The sequence below is a fragment of the Varroa destructor genome, unplaced genomic scaffold, assembly GCF_002443255.2.
Source record: "Varroa destructor unplaced genomic scaffold, Vdes_3.0 BEIS01000001.1, whole genome shotgun sequence".
In the NCBI taxonomy this organism is placed as follows: Eukaryota; Metazoa; Arthropoda; class Arachnida; order Mesostigmata; family Varroidae; genus Varroa; species Varroa destructor.
In genome coordinates, this window is record NW_019211454.1 from 21919941 (window position 1) to 21935639 (window position 15699).

General features: G+C 41.3%; 1 protein-coding gene and 1 long non-coding RNA gene across 5 annotated transcripts in view; one reads left to right on the forward strand and one right to left on the reverse strand.

Moving 5' to 3' along the window:
• The window catches only part of LOC111243371 (uncharacterized), a 41896-nt gene that overhangs the window by 8485 nt on the left and 17712 nt on the right, over positions 1–15699 (reverse strand). Inside the window, exon 1 of one of the 4 annotated variants that reach the window (XM_086976742.1) lies at positions 3302–3447. The exons of the other annotated variants lie outside the window; for them this stretch is intronic. Coding sequence (XP_086832868.1) covers positions 3302–3356 — 55 coding nt within the window. The 5' untranslated portion in view covers positions 3357–3447. Of the gene's footprint in view, positions 1–3301; positions 3448–15699 lie in introns of those variants that run through there. 4 annotated transcript variants of the gene reach the window in all.
• On the forward strand, positions 3753–7024 carry LOC147758382 (uncharacterized). Its single transcript, XR_015318532.1, has 2 exons — positions 3753–3964; positions 6254–7024. It is a non-coding gene; the product is annotated as an uncharacterized LOC147758382 (long non-coding RNA).

The window sequence follows — 15699 nt, forward strand, 5'->3', positions numbered from 1 at the left end:
ATGCTGATGGGATCAAACGAGGAATAATGCTGGGCCGGGTAAAAAGGGGAACAGATTGTGGCTAGCCGACTGTTTGACTGACGCTGAGGCTAGATGCACTTCTTTCAAGACCAAGTGCTGGGCTCGTACAGCGACACGGCACACCTGCTAAGGTATGGCTTGGCCTACCGGGTCAAGGGGAAGGGAATACTGCTTCATATTCTGTTGTCCACAGATAAAAGGAGATCTCACCCTATGCAAGTTGACGGGGCACTTTGGCAAATGGGAGTCGCTGTAAAGCGTCAAAGAACGTTATTCATTAGCTTATCACACGCGTCCGGGAGGTGCTAGCCCGGTGCGAGGTCTGCCATCGGCGTAGCCAAAATCAAAAGCAACGACATGCGCTCCACTTGGTGCCAGCTCCTTTGTATGAAAGTAGGGTTGGATTTATTAGGGCCCGTTAAAGGTCTCAAACCATAACCTCTAAATCGGATGCAGACAAGGGCTGTCGAAAACTCATAGTGCAACGGGTCGCTCGAGCGTGCGGTTCGACAACAAGGCACGGTTTGCTCCAGAAGCTGCTCCCTTGGGTATTGTACACAAGAACGAACCTTTGATACCGTTCGAATTACTTTACTGCTATTCTCGGAGAGTTTCGCCGTGCCCGTACTGCTCGAGAAGTTTTCTGACTGGGAAACTGCACTGGAACATGCGGAATGGTCTGGGACCAGCACGAGCATACGAAAGCACGAATTTGAGTACGGCACGAAGGTTGGGGAAGCAACTTTTGCAACCAAAGCTGCGGCCGCGTTACAATATGCTATCTGTCATCAGAGTCGGGTGACCCCATACCATACCGGATTGTGATGCCCCGTGGCCTGCAGCTGACCATGAACCGGAGAATACGCGGCAGTATGTCAGCGAATGATATCGCGACCAAATGCAAAAGATGCGCACAGCGAACATTAATCATGTCTTAAGTATTAGGTAAATGCGGCCCAAATTTGTATGTGGTGCAGTTCGCCAGGAGCAATGTTGCTATCCGCAGCACTATGTGTGAACTAGATGTCCGACTACGCCACCATTATCTCCATATAGTTGCATATTTACATATATATAAATGAATTTGAAAGAACAGTATCATTTCGGCTTAGATCGATGTTATATATACTACGTCAAATGTTACGATTAAGCAGTGGACCAGACAGAGCAATGCAGCAGTTATGTTCTCTTAACGAGTACGCTCTGCTTTATCAACTTTACCAGCTCAAACATTCGAAGAATAACTAACGAAAAAAGGTGGGAAAAATTGTCGTCCTTCAAAGCTAATATGATATGTTCTACTCGTCTTTGTAATGATCATTAGAAGAAAAACGTAAGATTATTAAAAGAAAAACTTTTCAGAAGGAAATGTAACGAATTTAGCCAGGCACACGCTAAAAGATTCGCAGCTACCCTCCCATTACCGTCTGAGCTAGACTACTGCGAGTGATATTGCCCTACAATGAATGGTTCTGAACTTCCAGGTAACTTCATCTGAGCTGCCAATTCTGTTTTTTTTCCAAGGGTATCGGTTTGATGCTAACGTGTTGCCAGTATATCCGTTACCAGCTGTTTCAACTAATGCAGTTATTGAATCTAAGTTAACACTAATATTTTTCGCGATAGTTTGGTGGTACTGTTGCTTCAGCCTGTTGGGCACACGTGAATAGCCAAAGCTTGAGTGTTGTCTTATTGCTTTTTAATAGATGTAATTGAAAAATGTTTATGGCCATAGTTATCGTCATAACAGGACGAATCCGTTTGTTGTAGGAAAAAATTGTTTGTAGGAAAAAACGAACGTTAGATTACGAATGCCGTATCTCCCGAGGTAACGAAAAGCCATCAGCCCAAACATATGCCTATAGAAGACTAATAGACATTTTAATTCAGCGTTAGTTTTTAATGTTATACTTTTTTAGTCTTGTTTTTACGAGCCATATACACCTGTAATAAAACAGCCGACTCTAGTCGATAGCTTTAATCATAATAGTAATACTGTTAACAAGGGTGATCCTGTAATATTTATAGAGCGGTAGCTCTTCTTACACCAACGAATGCGCATTTCTACAGCCATAAACTAAGCTCATACGTTGGAGTCTACTTGATATAAAACAATTTTAACCCTAAGGAAACCTTTAATCGATAGTATTCTGTAAAATATTCCATAATCGCTACCCAAAATGGGATCAAAGCTATGACGTAGATTTATGCAGCAGTCACTCTGTTGCTTTACCCCCGTTGATCATAAAACAGAACTTGGCAACCGAGAGATTGGCAAGAGATGCGAGAACGATCGTCGAAGTCCTGCTGTGAACATTATCGTGTCGATAGTAGAAGTCCTTCACAGTTGTATCGTCATCGCACGAGCGCTACTAGTAGCAGTTGCAAAGCCTTTTCAAGCCGCTAACCTGCCATTTTTAGCCCGATTCCTAGTAGTAAGTCTATACGAGAGTGAACACGTGCGTAACACCCCCCAACAGAGATTTTTACTTCACTCGAGCCGCCAACGAGGTGGTGGTGAAGTCATCTTTAGCAGGCTTCGCTAGCGTCCCCATTACCCTGTGGGCGCGAACAATGCTTTCTAACTATGGGAGCGTTAGCACTGGCAATACCTTGCCGATAACGACGGGCTGCTTGACCCAATATAGTAGCTATATGAGATAGCGGCAACGTGGGCCAATCGATTTTTTTCAGCACGGGAACGTTGATTTTATATTTTGATAGTATAAAACGTTCTGAATTTCTCTCACGGGTCAGATTTAGAGTGCACTCTAGGTTTATGCGTCACTAGATGTTTTCATCAGAGTTTCAACGAGTGAGGCTTTGAGGGACAGGGTAGGTTTTTCTTATTCAATTGCTTCTGTTCTACGACAAACAACAGTCTCGCCTGTATCACGGCTACATTTTCAAAAGCGAATTGACAGGAAGCTATGTTTTATAAAGGTTACTGTTTTGAGTCTATAGGGTCAAGATAAAGTGGGCTTATACGGGCAAGTACCGTTTGGGTTTTACGTGGAATGAAATCTGGCCGATTGCTTATAAAGACAAACAAGGGCTAAGTTGCCCCAAAGTCAGGCTAACCGTAATGGGCACCTCCATATATACTACGTTCATGCTTATGAGCCACTGTCTTAAAATCGTCTTTTGAAAATATCGTGATGTCGACGTACAACGGCAACAGGGCTAAAGTATCATGCTTTTCAGATGTTTTGAGCTTGCCTAGCGAATTGATTTAATACCATAGCGAAAGAAGCTAAGATAACGCACCGTCAAAACCTACCGACAAACGGTTCCCCAAACGCGTCAGGTCCTAGATGTATGACACTTTTAAACATATCGTTTTCTTTTTTTATTGTCTTAAATATAGGTGCTGTGCGTTAGGCGAACACCTAAAGCAAACCATCCTACTATTTGACGTGTTATTTTTCAGTGACAATCACCTGTTAGTTAACCTAAAATAACACATACATACAAAAAGAGTCAGCGTGCAGTCTAAGCTAGTTAGAGTTAGGTCGCTAGAGATAAGCAAGAGCGCAGTTCAGAGCCGCGTCCGTTCAGGTTGCTCATTGTGAAGGGGTCACACTATCTACAGTACCAGAATATGCACGCACCGACATCGCCAGCAAAGCGCGCTGCTCACTTTATTAGCACGGCACAATAAACGTGCAAACGTTCTTTTTGCACGTGCAATAAGCTTGTGCCAAAAACATCCACTGTCTAATGATATCTGCTTCTAGCACACTTTTCGCCGACCCCACTATGTCATCAATTAAGACCATTCTATCATAATAATTTGCCTAACTATATTAAGTTAAACTCTGAATGATCTAATAACAGCCATATCTGGAGGTTGCAGCCAATTCGAGCGATGAGGAAAAATGTAATGATGTAAACGGAATTAACTCTGCCGCGCTTAAATCTGCGAGAGCTTCGTGATTAGCAGGTATGGGCTTTGTAGGGATGAAATGCTTCTACAAACGGTTTTTTTTTTCTTAGCATTTGTTCTGTAGCACAGTAAGCGTAAAGCATGGCCACTCGTAGATACAATTGGCCCGCGTCCGTGACTTGTGCAACTCTATGCTTTTTTTGGGGGGCAGAGAGCCTATTCCGTAAAGGGGGATGTTTCGGCTTGATTAGGTATGCTTGATGCAGTAAAGGTGTTGAATTTGACGCTGCACTAGGTTTCTACCAGCCTTTTTTCAAGTCCAGTAATAACGAACCAAACGGAACTAGAGATACGGGCTTGGTCACTCCTGCATAAGGGGTAACAAGTAGCGGAATGAATTACCGTTAAGTGATCTGGTGTACAACAAATAAAATACTTTTAGTAAAGAATCTGATAAATTTTAGAATACATTTTTCGGCGACAGTGTACAGTCCTGGCTACTTTCTTAAAATCATTTTCCATTGGCATTATTACTTACCTCATGTGAACACGCCTTTGAAATTACCTATTTTTAAATATAGCATCAAAAGCCTGCCAGGCTGGATTTATCGATTTCTGCAACGGATTGGCATGGCAACCATATAAGCAGCCATTAAACTTAATATGTTACCTTTTGTAATGTATTAATTTTTTACGTTTTCCTGCATTTCTTATTTTCTTCCTTTTTTTTCTGTCAACTTTTGCCAATGTTGAGGTCTAAAGCAGTGGTGCAACATGCTTCTTAATTACGATTACCGTAGTAACACACTGAAAAAGGTACGCACTAGCTGTCCCGGCTGGATCGTCCTGGTTCGTTCTGCCGCCATCAAATCAACTCCCCGTGTGAGCTCAGTGTACCACGCAAGTTCACAGAAATGTAACAAGTACGGTACTTGAGCTATAGCAGATCTTGACTAACTTAATAATCGTCGTACGAATATAATTTAACTCTGACGAATACGGTAAGACCTTCGAGTTATATCGGTGTTAGTGCGTCTTCTTCTTCTGTGCGCTGGGAGAATACCGCGGTCACAAGTTCTGTTACACACAACTTTCGGAGTAGGTAAGGCATAAAAACACAAGGGTATGACGCCTTATTTTAAAATGTCACACATACGCATATATGTATGTGCCGACAGCACGGAATTTTTTCTCAGGCAACTTAGTTTTCTGACTGATTTTTCGTCTTATTGACAACTGATAGCATTTTGCTTCGTACAAGCCCCACATAATCCTGGCCTATGTGCTTTCGACCCATCCTGGCCCACTCAACTGGAATGGCTATAATTTATGACACTATATGGGGGTTCTATATAACGTTACACGCACTCAGTTTGCCCCAGAGAATGTAGCCTAGGAACGGCGAAGCTGCTGTATAAGAACGACTTTGCAATTTAGGTTCATTTTGTTTTTCAATAAAAGTCGAAATATTAGTAGTTAAGAAATATACACTTGGTATAAAGCAAACATCGATGGAAGACATGTTACAGGAAGACAAACTATTCTTTTAGAAGAGGAACGTTTTCGCAGAGATAGATAAGCTTGCGATCGATTATAATGCTAGCAATACGGTCTGCATTGAATACATTGGATGCACTACATTTGCTGTTACCTTAATAGCTAAAACAACATTATCAATCGATAGTCAGATAGCAGCGCTTTCTCGTTTGATTACCTAAAACTAAATTTTTATACCTAATGAAATTTTTGACAACTGTATAAAGCACGTACTAGATTTTAAGTTGATGAAGATAGTAATGATCTGATTAACACTACGGGACACTGCGTACTCCTATTTAGATTAGAGAAACTTCCACGAATTTAGGCAATACGCCGTAACACGAGGACAATCGTAACGGACGAGCAAAAATTCTATTGTGGATTGGCTTATTTTAAAAGGATTGCATTGCACATCCTCTAAGCAACGCTATCTTTGCCGTTGAGCTGAAGAACTCATCAACCGAGTCCAAAAATAGATATGTTGGTCTTCACGATTTTTGGAATGGCCTTCGCTTTTTTCCAAGATTAGAGCAAATCATTGCACTGAACGGTTTTACGCCGCATGCACCCGGATGTCTTTGACCTTCGACGATGACGCTGGTCTCTTGATTTGTCGGCACATATAAATAAGTATATTTCTAATTTTAATGCACTGTGTTATATTCCATCCAATACATGCGTGTGTATACGGTGTAGTGTATGGGTGTCGCAGACGTAGATCCATGAGCTGGATATAGGTACGGCTTATCATAGTTTCTAATAGTATATCATATATACCACAAGCTGTTGTTGTTCTATTTCCACTAGTGCGAACCGGGTTTTCGGCTTTGGATTCTGCCACGGCGAAGCGAGGGGGACGTTGCATTAGCGAAAAGCGCACACGAAACTCAATTAAGCCAAATAACTGCTCGTGTTTTCTGTCATTCTCGCCTAGTTTTTCTCACTTTTTCTTTCTTCGCTGTGATGCTGACAAATGGAAGTGACAGGGGCGGCGGCAGCAGCTGATTGGAGTCGCGAGCTATATTTTCCCTCGATGCCTGTGTTGCTGGAATACTTGCATTCGAATTACGACTATGGCGTCGACCTCTCGCTAGCTCGTTGCCTCGCTGTTTCCTGCGCTATCGCGTTCGCATCTCCAATGCCCGTACCTCCAGCACAACCCCCTACCCTGACCCAGTCCATTCCTTCGTCTGTAAAGCTCCTCTCAAGGGAAAAATAGCACTGGCCTCACGACTTGCTGTTACGAATGCCGTATTGCTCACTCCCTCACCTACTTCGGCTGCCTGTTTCTCTTTTTGTGGACAGCATACGATGACCCACGTTGATGACGCGCGCTGGTCTCTGCGCCCTGGCAACTCCTAGGGTATCATATTGCCCTACCACAATAAAGCTGCTTGCCTTCCAGATGCATTGTTCGTCCCCATATTGTAATGTACATCCATTGACGCTTAAAAGCAGATGTGAAGTATGCACGCATTATTGAGTTACCGCTCAATGAGGTAAACGTCGTATATATATATATATATATATTGCTATGAGCAATAAAGCCACTACCAACTGCGATTTGCAGTCCCCTTATATACTGAGTGCTTACTAGTCTAAAAATGTAATAATTTTTATAAGTATTAATACCCTGCTTGCCCCTATGCCGCATAGACATGCATACCGTGAAGACAATGAGGCATAGCCGGTGCATTTATAACAATAATAGTCTTCGGCCGACACAACCGTGTACTGAGGATCTCTCTATTGTTTACACAAACAAATGTGCATTACCATTGAAAACAATGCTTTACCATACGAAGGTAATAATAGTAGGCAAGCTTGGTTCATAATACTGATATAGGTGTGCACGTTCGTACCCTCCTATGTGTAATACAAGAATGATTTGGAGCGGCTTGGTGAGCTATTGTTCATCCTCAGCCCGCTTACCCCCCCGTACATTGCGGTGCTGCGTTGATCTTTTCGTTGCGGTTTATCCGTCTCTGTTATACTGCATTCTAGAGAGCGAAGGCAAGTAGGCTCACACGAACAGGACGACTTTAATCATTTTATGGCGACATTTAATATGATTAACTGAATAGCATGCTGAGAACCTTTTGGTACGTTAACATTTTTATTCATATTAATTGCCGCGGCTTCGTTATAGCTAATGCTGGTCCTATTGCTGGCCATATAGAGAATGGACCGCGCAGTGAGGTGATGCCCTGCGGCGTTGGAAACAATAAACACCATCCATTGTCTTCCTCTACCTCAAACGAAGTTGCTAGATATGAATCCGTGGAATCCGTACGTATATTTGTTGATCCTCTTCCCTAATGCAATAAAAACGCAATCTAAATCTATAGCTGAATCGATAGGCAATTGATGCAAAGAACTCAACTTTAAGCGTTACGACTATCTACCAAAGTACTACACGAAGAGGTGCCTGGGCTGAGCAGGATGCTCGCATTCGGAGATTAAATCTACTTTTTTAGTTACGTAGTAAACACCTTATACTCGCAAGAAAAAGCAGAGGGAAAGAGCAGTGATAATGTTATGATTAGGAAGATATGAAGAGTCAAGATGATTAAAATACCCGACACGTTCAAGCGAAATCAACGACGGGCTCATTAAAGTAAGATCCAAAATTTTGCCTAAAGTGGATCGCGGCTGAGGTTTGACATCACGCTGAAGAAGCTACAGAACAGGAACATGTAGGGTAAGTTGAAAACACATATTAATAAAAAAAAAAAAAAAAAAACGTTTATTGACACCGTTTTTCTGTAAACACATCAAAATTAAAACCTAGTAAAATTTTAATTTTGTGTTTCTATGAAGTTTCCGCCTTGGTCATGTCATTCTGTTCTACCATGACGACACATGCAGCAATTGATTCACATTTCAAACTATCCGGGTTTATTTTCTTCACAGTAGCCCCAACGAATATAATAAGAGAAAGCTGTATAAATACCAAGAGCGGACCCGACCTTCGAGGTGCAGGCGTTCAACTGACGTAGTACAGCATATTATAGTACGTAGCTTGCGTTGAAATGAGCTGATGGTATTGATACCTTCGTATCAGACTGACAAATTAGAAACAAAATAAAAATTAGAGAGACGATGTACACGAATACTAGCTCTTAACGACGAGCAAAATTATATCTAATTTTGCTCGTCGTTGATGACAACTTCAATAAGAATAAATGGGGAACGACAAGCTTCAAAGTCGAAGCAGTCAGGTTATAAAAACAAAGCGTCTCGATATCTTTGACCTTGATGAAGTTAAATTCATTAAGTTACTGAATATAATTCCTCCTTGCTGCATTTACTACTGCCTATACTGTGCACAAATTAACTCTTTAATCTCTACGACACGAGTGTAAGAACTCCTGGGCTTTCCCCCCAGGCCGTCGTAATCATCATCACACTAAAAATGGTTGGCTAATGAAACATTGATGCCGTAATCGTTTACCCCCGATTTACCGTTTAGCTAAACTCCCCAATAAATACAGTTAAACTAGCCGTCCCAGTTCTTCGTTCTGCACCGTCGTCTGTCGCTCGTGACCGCTCGTCTGAACTGTGCCGACCACGATGCTAGCGCTACCTGTGCGAAGTATATCGGTATTCACAAGCACACTGATAATTCCAAGTCCTACTGTGAGAAATGCAAGCCGGCTTTTTTGCACAAACGGCGTGGCACTGTGGCCTGCTCGTACCTGTTTTCCCCGTGTACAGCGTAGGCACCCTTCCCGATTAAGGAAGACTAATTTATCCAAATTAGCGAGACCCATCTGGCTGGCTGGCTGGCAACAGTGCGGTGACGTTGTTTCGGAACACAATCCTTCGGCACGATGTGTTAGTCAAGCATATTCAGCATGTGATCTGCATCCTGATATATCACTATAATTCCATTCGTGGTAGTTCGTCGCGCAAAACAGCTTTGCACACTGACACTCCGCCTATCTCGACGCTGGTGCAAAATTCGCTGAAGTCATTTAAAGGCAGGCTCCTCGCTAAACGGCCTTTTTAAATAGGTTTTTTCTATTATTTGCTATAAAACAGTTCTTAATATTATTGCTGCAACAAACAGAAGGCTACGCGCCTTATACACGTATGTTTTTTTATTTTTGTTTGGAACCGTAAATCGGAAAATCGCATCATGTACGCTTGCGTTAATAGAAACTAATTCACGTTACGCAAATCGCTAAGACTTTAGGACATTTAGCATATCTTATATGCTAAATGTTCAATGGACAGCGGATAAACGAAGAGGCGAAGTAAATTGCAACAGTTGTTGCGTATTAATATATCCCCCTATGTCTTCCCGGGCTCACCCTAGACGCTACTTCCTACACATCCGATCCGGCAAAGCCAAATTTCCGCTCCCCGTTGTTCTTTCTCCTTTGCTAGCAGGAGCATCTCACCAGGTCGAAGCTGGCCAACTGTCGATAGCTCGGCCAACGTCTTGTGAAGGTGTAGAGACAAGTGCATATACGGCCTGGAGTTTTGTATCGAGGAACGAAGGGCGGCAGCTTCTGTTGCCATCAACAATGTTCGATGAGGCCTTATTTTTGTCTTTTTGTTCGTTCAAACCATCTTGTTGTTACTTGATAGCTGAGTTGCACCAGATGAGTTACAGTATAGCTACGAACGCTTGCATTGGCAGCTGAACAGACATTTCAAACAGAAAGACAGATCCGAAGCATGTTAAAAGAGACTCGTATATTGGGGCATCTGTTTGTGTTGCGAACGAGGTGATTTCTCTTCACAGAATAAGTAACACTCAATTTTTTCTCAGATTCAGGTTCAGCTTTCTGAAGGTCACAGGTGCATGGACCGGCCGGAGCGCATGAACGTCCAAATGGTGTTTAAATCAAAGCTGAACCCTTCAAAGAAGCGTATTCGACTCTATCTATACTCAATTCTCCCATCAATCGGTATCTCGTCACTTTTGTGTTTACTTGCACAGAACGCATGCAGAACAGTTAAAAAAAAGCAGTATATCTAACCGTTCGTAATATTTTTAAAGTCCGCTTTGGCTACTAGAATGGGGTTCTCTAAAATTAGAGCTTATTAGCGGCGTTTATACTCTTGCCCAGGTCGAACATCGTAATGGGTCCCATAGCGGCAAAGTCACTAAAGCAAGCCAAATATCAGTACTATACGTGTCGTAAATTCAATGTGTCCATTGGTTGGTTATCTTGTAATGGGACAACCAGCGTTTCCTCATAATGGCTACTCCTTACAAGACATCGCGAAATAAAGGCTTTAAAAATTTAGGCTTCGGTATCCACCTCCTGGTGATTTTCGTGGAATCCCTAAAAAAAATGTTGATCTTTTATAGTTAATTTGGCAGTTTTTTTTTTTTGTATCTACGTATATGGGCAAGGTGATTAGAACAAGTGCCGTTATACGCGATTGTTCGATATCACTCACTGTGGACCAGCGGCGTAGACAAAACGATACAACTCAACTCGTGAAAATAGATTGGCATAAATGGGTACTGCCGTAACAATAAAAGAGTATGAAGCAGTAAATCGAAATGTGTTTGCGACAGTTTTAGGACACCTCGATCACTTCTGGCATACGAAAAGTTCTCTACTGACCATTATTCCCTTGACCGACCTGATCAAAAATAGGAACCATCACGGTAAGTTGTTGCTTTGGAAGCCTGATAACACACCAACTCCCTAGACTGCGTTTGTGTGCTTTTAAGCACATTGGCGGCCGTGATCGATTTTCCTGGTAAGTTGTAATAACTTCGGAAATTCACTTGGAAGAAACTGTCGACTGCTTGCTCCTCATGTTGGCAAAATAAGTTTCCAGCTGACTGTAAAGTGGCAGTACTCACACACGATAAATTCATAAATAGCTCATGAACTCAAAAAGGCAAAATTGTGCAAAAACAGCGTGACCTTTGCCGACAGAAGAAAAAGAAACAGGAAAAAAGACAAAAGAAAAAAAAGCATAAGCAGTTTTGTCATATTCAGATAAAACAATCTGCCCACGTATGGATTTTTATACTATAAAGGTTTCGAGTTTTCAGTGCTGGCGTTTACTGATGTTTCAGATGGCTAATCTCCACCACCAACTAGTGTCTATGCCTGGTTTCGAACTTGGTCCCTAAATTTAATACACAAACATGTTAGCACTGCATCAGGACATGGACCCATTGGTCTAACTGAAGATCAGCAGGCGGGGGGGGGGGGGGCAATCAAAGATGGTTAACATAAAATTCTCTGTAGGAACGAAAGATAACTAGGTAAGTATTCTGGACTATTAGTGATGTTTTTAATATCTGACAGCCTTATCTGACTACTAACTTGCTTGCTTTGGAACAGTATTTCAATGTCTAACTTAGAATTTGACCACAATTAATTATAGCGAGATTTGCTTACATATATCGACGGTTCTGTTTTTCAAAGGCTTCCAATCAAGCTTAGAAGATCGATAATTATATGCGACGCACGTATAATTAATGACTGAATTGACGCAATAGCTCCCAACATTAGGCGTATTTATTTTTTTCATTTAGAAGCGACGGGACATTTTCATAGCAATTCAAGACAAGCTAAATTGTAGCGGAAAACGAAACGAGTTTACTACTGAATTATCTTCTATACATACAATCCCACACAAGGCTATGGAACGTAATATACAAAGAAGACTTCCATTTCGAAGCTCTTCGTTTTACGCGACGAAAATCTATCGACGAAGGACTTTTAAAGGGAAGTTCGTCATCTTTTTGTATGGATGAGGAAAACGAATGGGAAACGGGTAGCATTGTCTTACATCACTCAGTCGGCCAACAACGCATCTAATGAATGATAGTAAAAACGATCCCGTGTCTCGAGCAGCATCCTGCTGTTAGAATTTCCAAGCACTCTGCATGCGTAAGCATGCAGATTCATTAAAGCTACGATTCATTAAATCAAGGACAAGGTCGATCTTGTCCGATTTGATACTGCTAGATATAACAGAAGATAGGATCTCATCTAAGAGTAGCTAACATAGTTAAATAATGATCTGACCGTCGTAGTTTCAATTTAACTACATCAAAATATGATACGATCTTTCCATAGAGTCTTACATGTTGACAGTCCCCGATGAACAACAACAACAACAACAACACATCAGTATAATAGTTTCAATAATAAAGATACTAAGCAAATATGGATACTAGCAGTTATTTTTTTTTCCAACTTATTTTTAAAATAAGTTAGAAATCTTCGATAAGAGTGGATAGAGATATCAATAACAGTCGCAAGTATTAGAATAAAAGAAACACGAATATCTGTCGTGTTTTAACGGCAAGGGAATACAGTGGCTATATATAAAATGTACTTTTGAGAGTTCTAAATCTTGCAATAAAGGCGCAATCGCTCTTCGTGCATTTTTGTGGCTCATTGAGTCAAGGAAAAGTTGACTATTAGGCCCACTTTTAACCGGCAGGTCCATTTCGATATGAGGAAGATCGTCCTGTAATGCTTTCATGGTGCGATTTACTGCCAAGTAAGGTGTGTCACATTTTGGCAAAACGGATGCTTCTTCTGCATCTTTGTCTGTCGAGTCTACGGTCAAATAGCTACAAGTACTATACGCGTAGGTCAGTGTCTTAACTTTCTAAACTTAATTTGTGCAACAATTCAGCCATCCTGAGAATTGCAGGCCAGACAGACACGACCGAGCTTGTACCGCCTTCATGCTTATTCATGGTCGTTCGGCATTAAACTCAGTATAACTCTAAAATTGTCAACTTGTTAGGCTTGTTAAATGTGCTATCCTAGTAACACGATTTCGCCGACGGGTACTATTTGATCCCGAGAGCCAAAAGCTGATCCCTTTCATTGGATATTAGAATATCTCAAAAAAAGAAAGAATAGAATTTGCTCCTTGTTTTCACAACAATCTTGCAAAAAGCTTTACAAGTAGATTTTCAGACGTCGTTTCCGCCGAGCTGGCTCCCTTTTAAAGATGCTTTGTCGTAATAACCTGTATTGATAGTATCGTTTCAATTATGGATCTTAATAATTAAAATAATAAATAATTAAAATGAATACTATTATATTGTTATATATATTATATTGTTTTCAGACACAAATGTTTCACTAAATATATGGCCACCTGTATATACGGGTGCATATACTTAGACATGTCTATGTATCAATTAATCTGATTAATTTCGTTAAGTTTTTGTCATTGGTTTGTAGCGGTAATGAAAGCCGCCTTAGGAATGAATCAAAAGCACTCTTTCAAAGTCGAACTCATCTACTCCGGTGAAGCCATTAGCGCGTCAAAGGTGGACACTCTCCCGGCACTATGAGTGCTCTGCGCTGATCAGCAGAGGAAAAAAACAGTATAGCGTCGACCTATTTCAATTCATTATGAGCCTTGAAGGCCACGCTTCCATATTGCACCTCTCTGCTATGGTTCAAAAGCACAACGTTCCCATGAAATCGGCAGACATAAGTAAAGATTTCTACAGTTGGGCAAAACTCTCTCTTCACGATGACCTAATCTAACCAACATACTCAATATACAATCAAGAGGATCATCAGGACAGATCAAGAGGACATGAAGAAAAAACGATTATTTATTCTGCGTCTGATCAAATATGAAGCCTATTTAAACCAGGTCTTGGATTGTACGTATATATAATTGAAGAACATAGTAGAAGTGGATTAGGAGCCTTTGTTTATGATCTGCCTTGATTGTGTGCCGAATCGAATCGTTTTTATTGCATTGAACTTCGCACAAAGCCGTGAAAAATTACACCTGGAAACTGACATGCACAGTGTGCCTAAGGGTGTGTGGAATACGAATGTTTATAATGTACACCACTCGTCCCCCTCTAGACTACTGAGAAAACGTTGGCAAACTACCCAGCCTATCTGTTAGACTGTGCATAGCACAATCATGGATGATAAACAGCGTGTTTTTCGCCTAGGTCCTTGAAGCGTCTCCGTCTAAATTGGCTGGCGTGCAGGCAGCAGCAGCAGCAGCACGAAAAAATCACGTGGCAGTTGTTGATCTGAGAAGTCTCTGACCGTTTCAGGTAAGCGATATAAACATTTACTCTTAACCAGGGCTGTGGTGATACTGTTCATGAGTGTAGTTCCGGTTTTCGAACAAGAGGATCCGCCTTTGACAACAAACAGGCTGTTATATTTCGAGGCGGACACCGGTTCTGGGATAATATTTAGCTGTATGTCGCGTAGCAATAGGTCCTTAATTAGGGATACTGCTTGACCAGCTGGTAAAATAGATACTCGGCTATAATGGCAAATAAAAAGCTGTTTTGGAAAGACACTACATAAACACGATTCGGAATGTTCAGTGCTCAGATGTGACGGTCAGACGACATGGAGACAGTGACGTAACGTAGCAAAGGGCAACGTGTGAGTACGCCGGTCAAACACGTGACCGTTATGAATATGACACGGGATACTTTTAGCAGTTCGTTGAAGATGGCCATTACTGGCCCTTTCTATCGGCAAGATATGTGATTTTCATTTGTAACGAACGATGCTCTTCGCTTTGTATTACGTTTCGAGCCTGCTATCTTCTCTAATAACTTAGCATCTAAGCAGGCACGATAATGCCACCATTCATGGCAGAACACTTAATAAATATTCAAAATATACATATCGGGAGCTGTTCGATAACAGATTTAATTGCAAGGCACAAGCCATAGTTTCAAAAACCGCGCGAGTCAATAGGTATCGATGTGTATGAAGACATGAGTTTGTCGATAGCTAAACGAATACCGCACGGTTCGATAATCCCGAACACCCCACATTTGACCTCAAGTCGAAATGATCTGCTGTACAGAGCTGTATTGCTTTATACACCGAGACCGAGAGATAATGTCACGTTGAAAGTAGTTAGCGGTCGATTTCTTAGTCGGGCCTTTCCCTGCTGGAGGAGTAAAATTCGAAGAGAGAAGATATTTGACACACAAGCATCGACCTACTCCCCTAACAATAGGCATTCCCACTGAAATCCACCAGCAACAACTATTGCTCTTATCATATATTTCCGTCCAATTTTAACAGCTGGTATGAGCCTTGACGGATCTCGAAATTGGTACATATTCTTGGCTTCTTTTCTTCAAGTGTAATTAAAATATAGCGTCTTGCATTAACTGAAAGGTCCTATATTTATCAGGCAAGGTTGCAAATACGCAATAATATAATAACAGCAACTAGTTTGTCCGTTCACAAACTAAAATTCTTTTAATGACCACTTTAGTATTTAACTTTTGAAGCTTA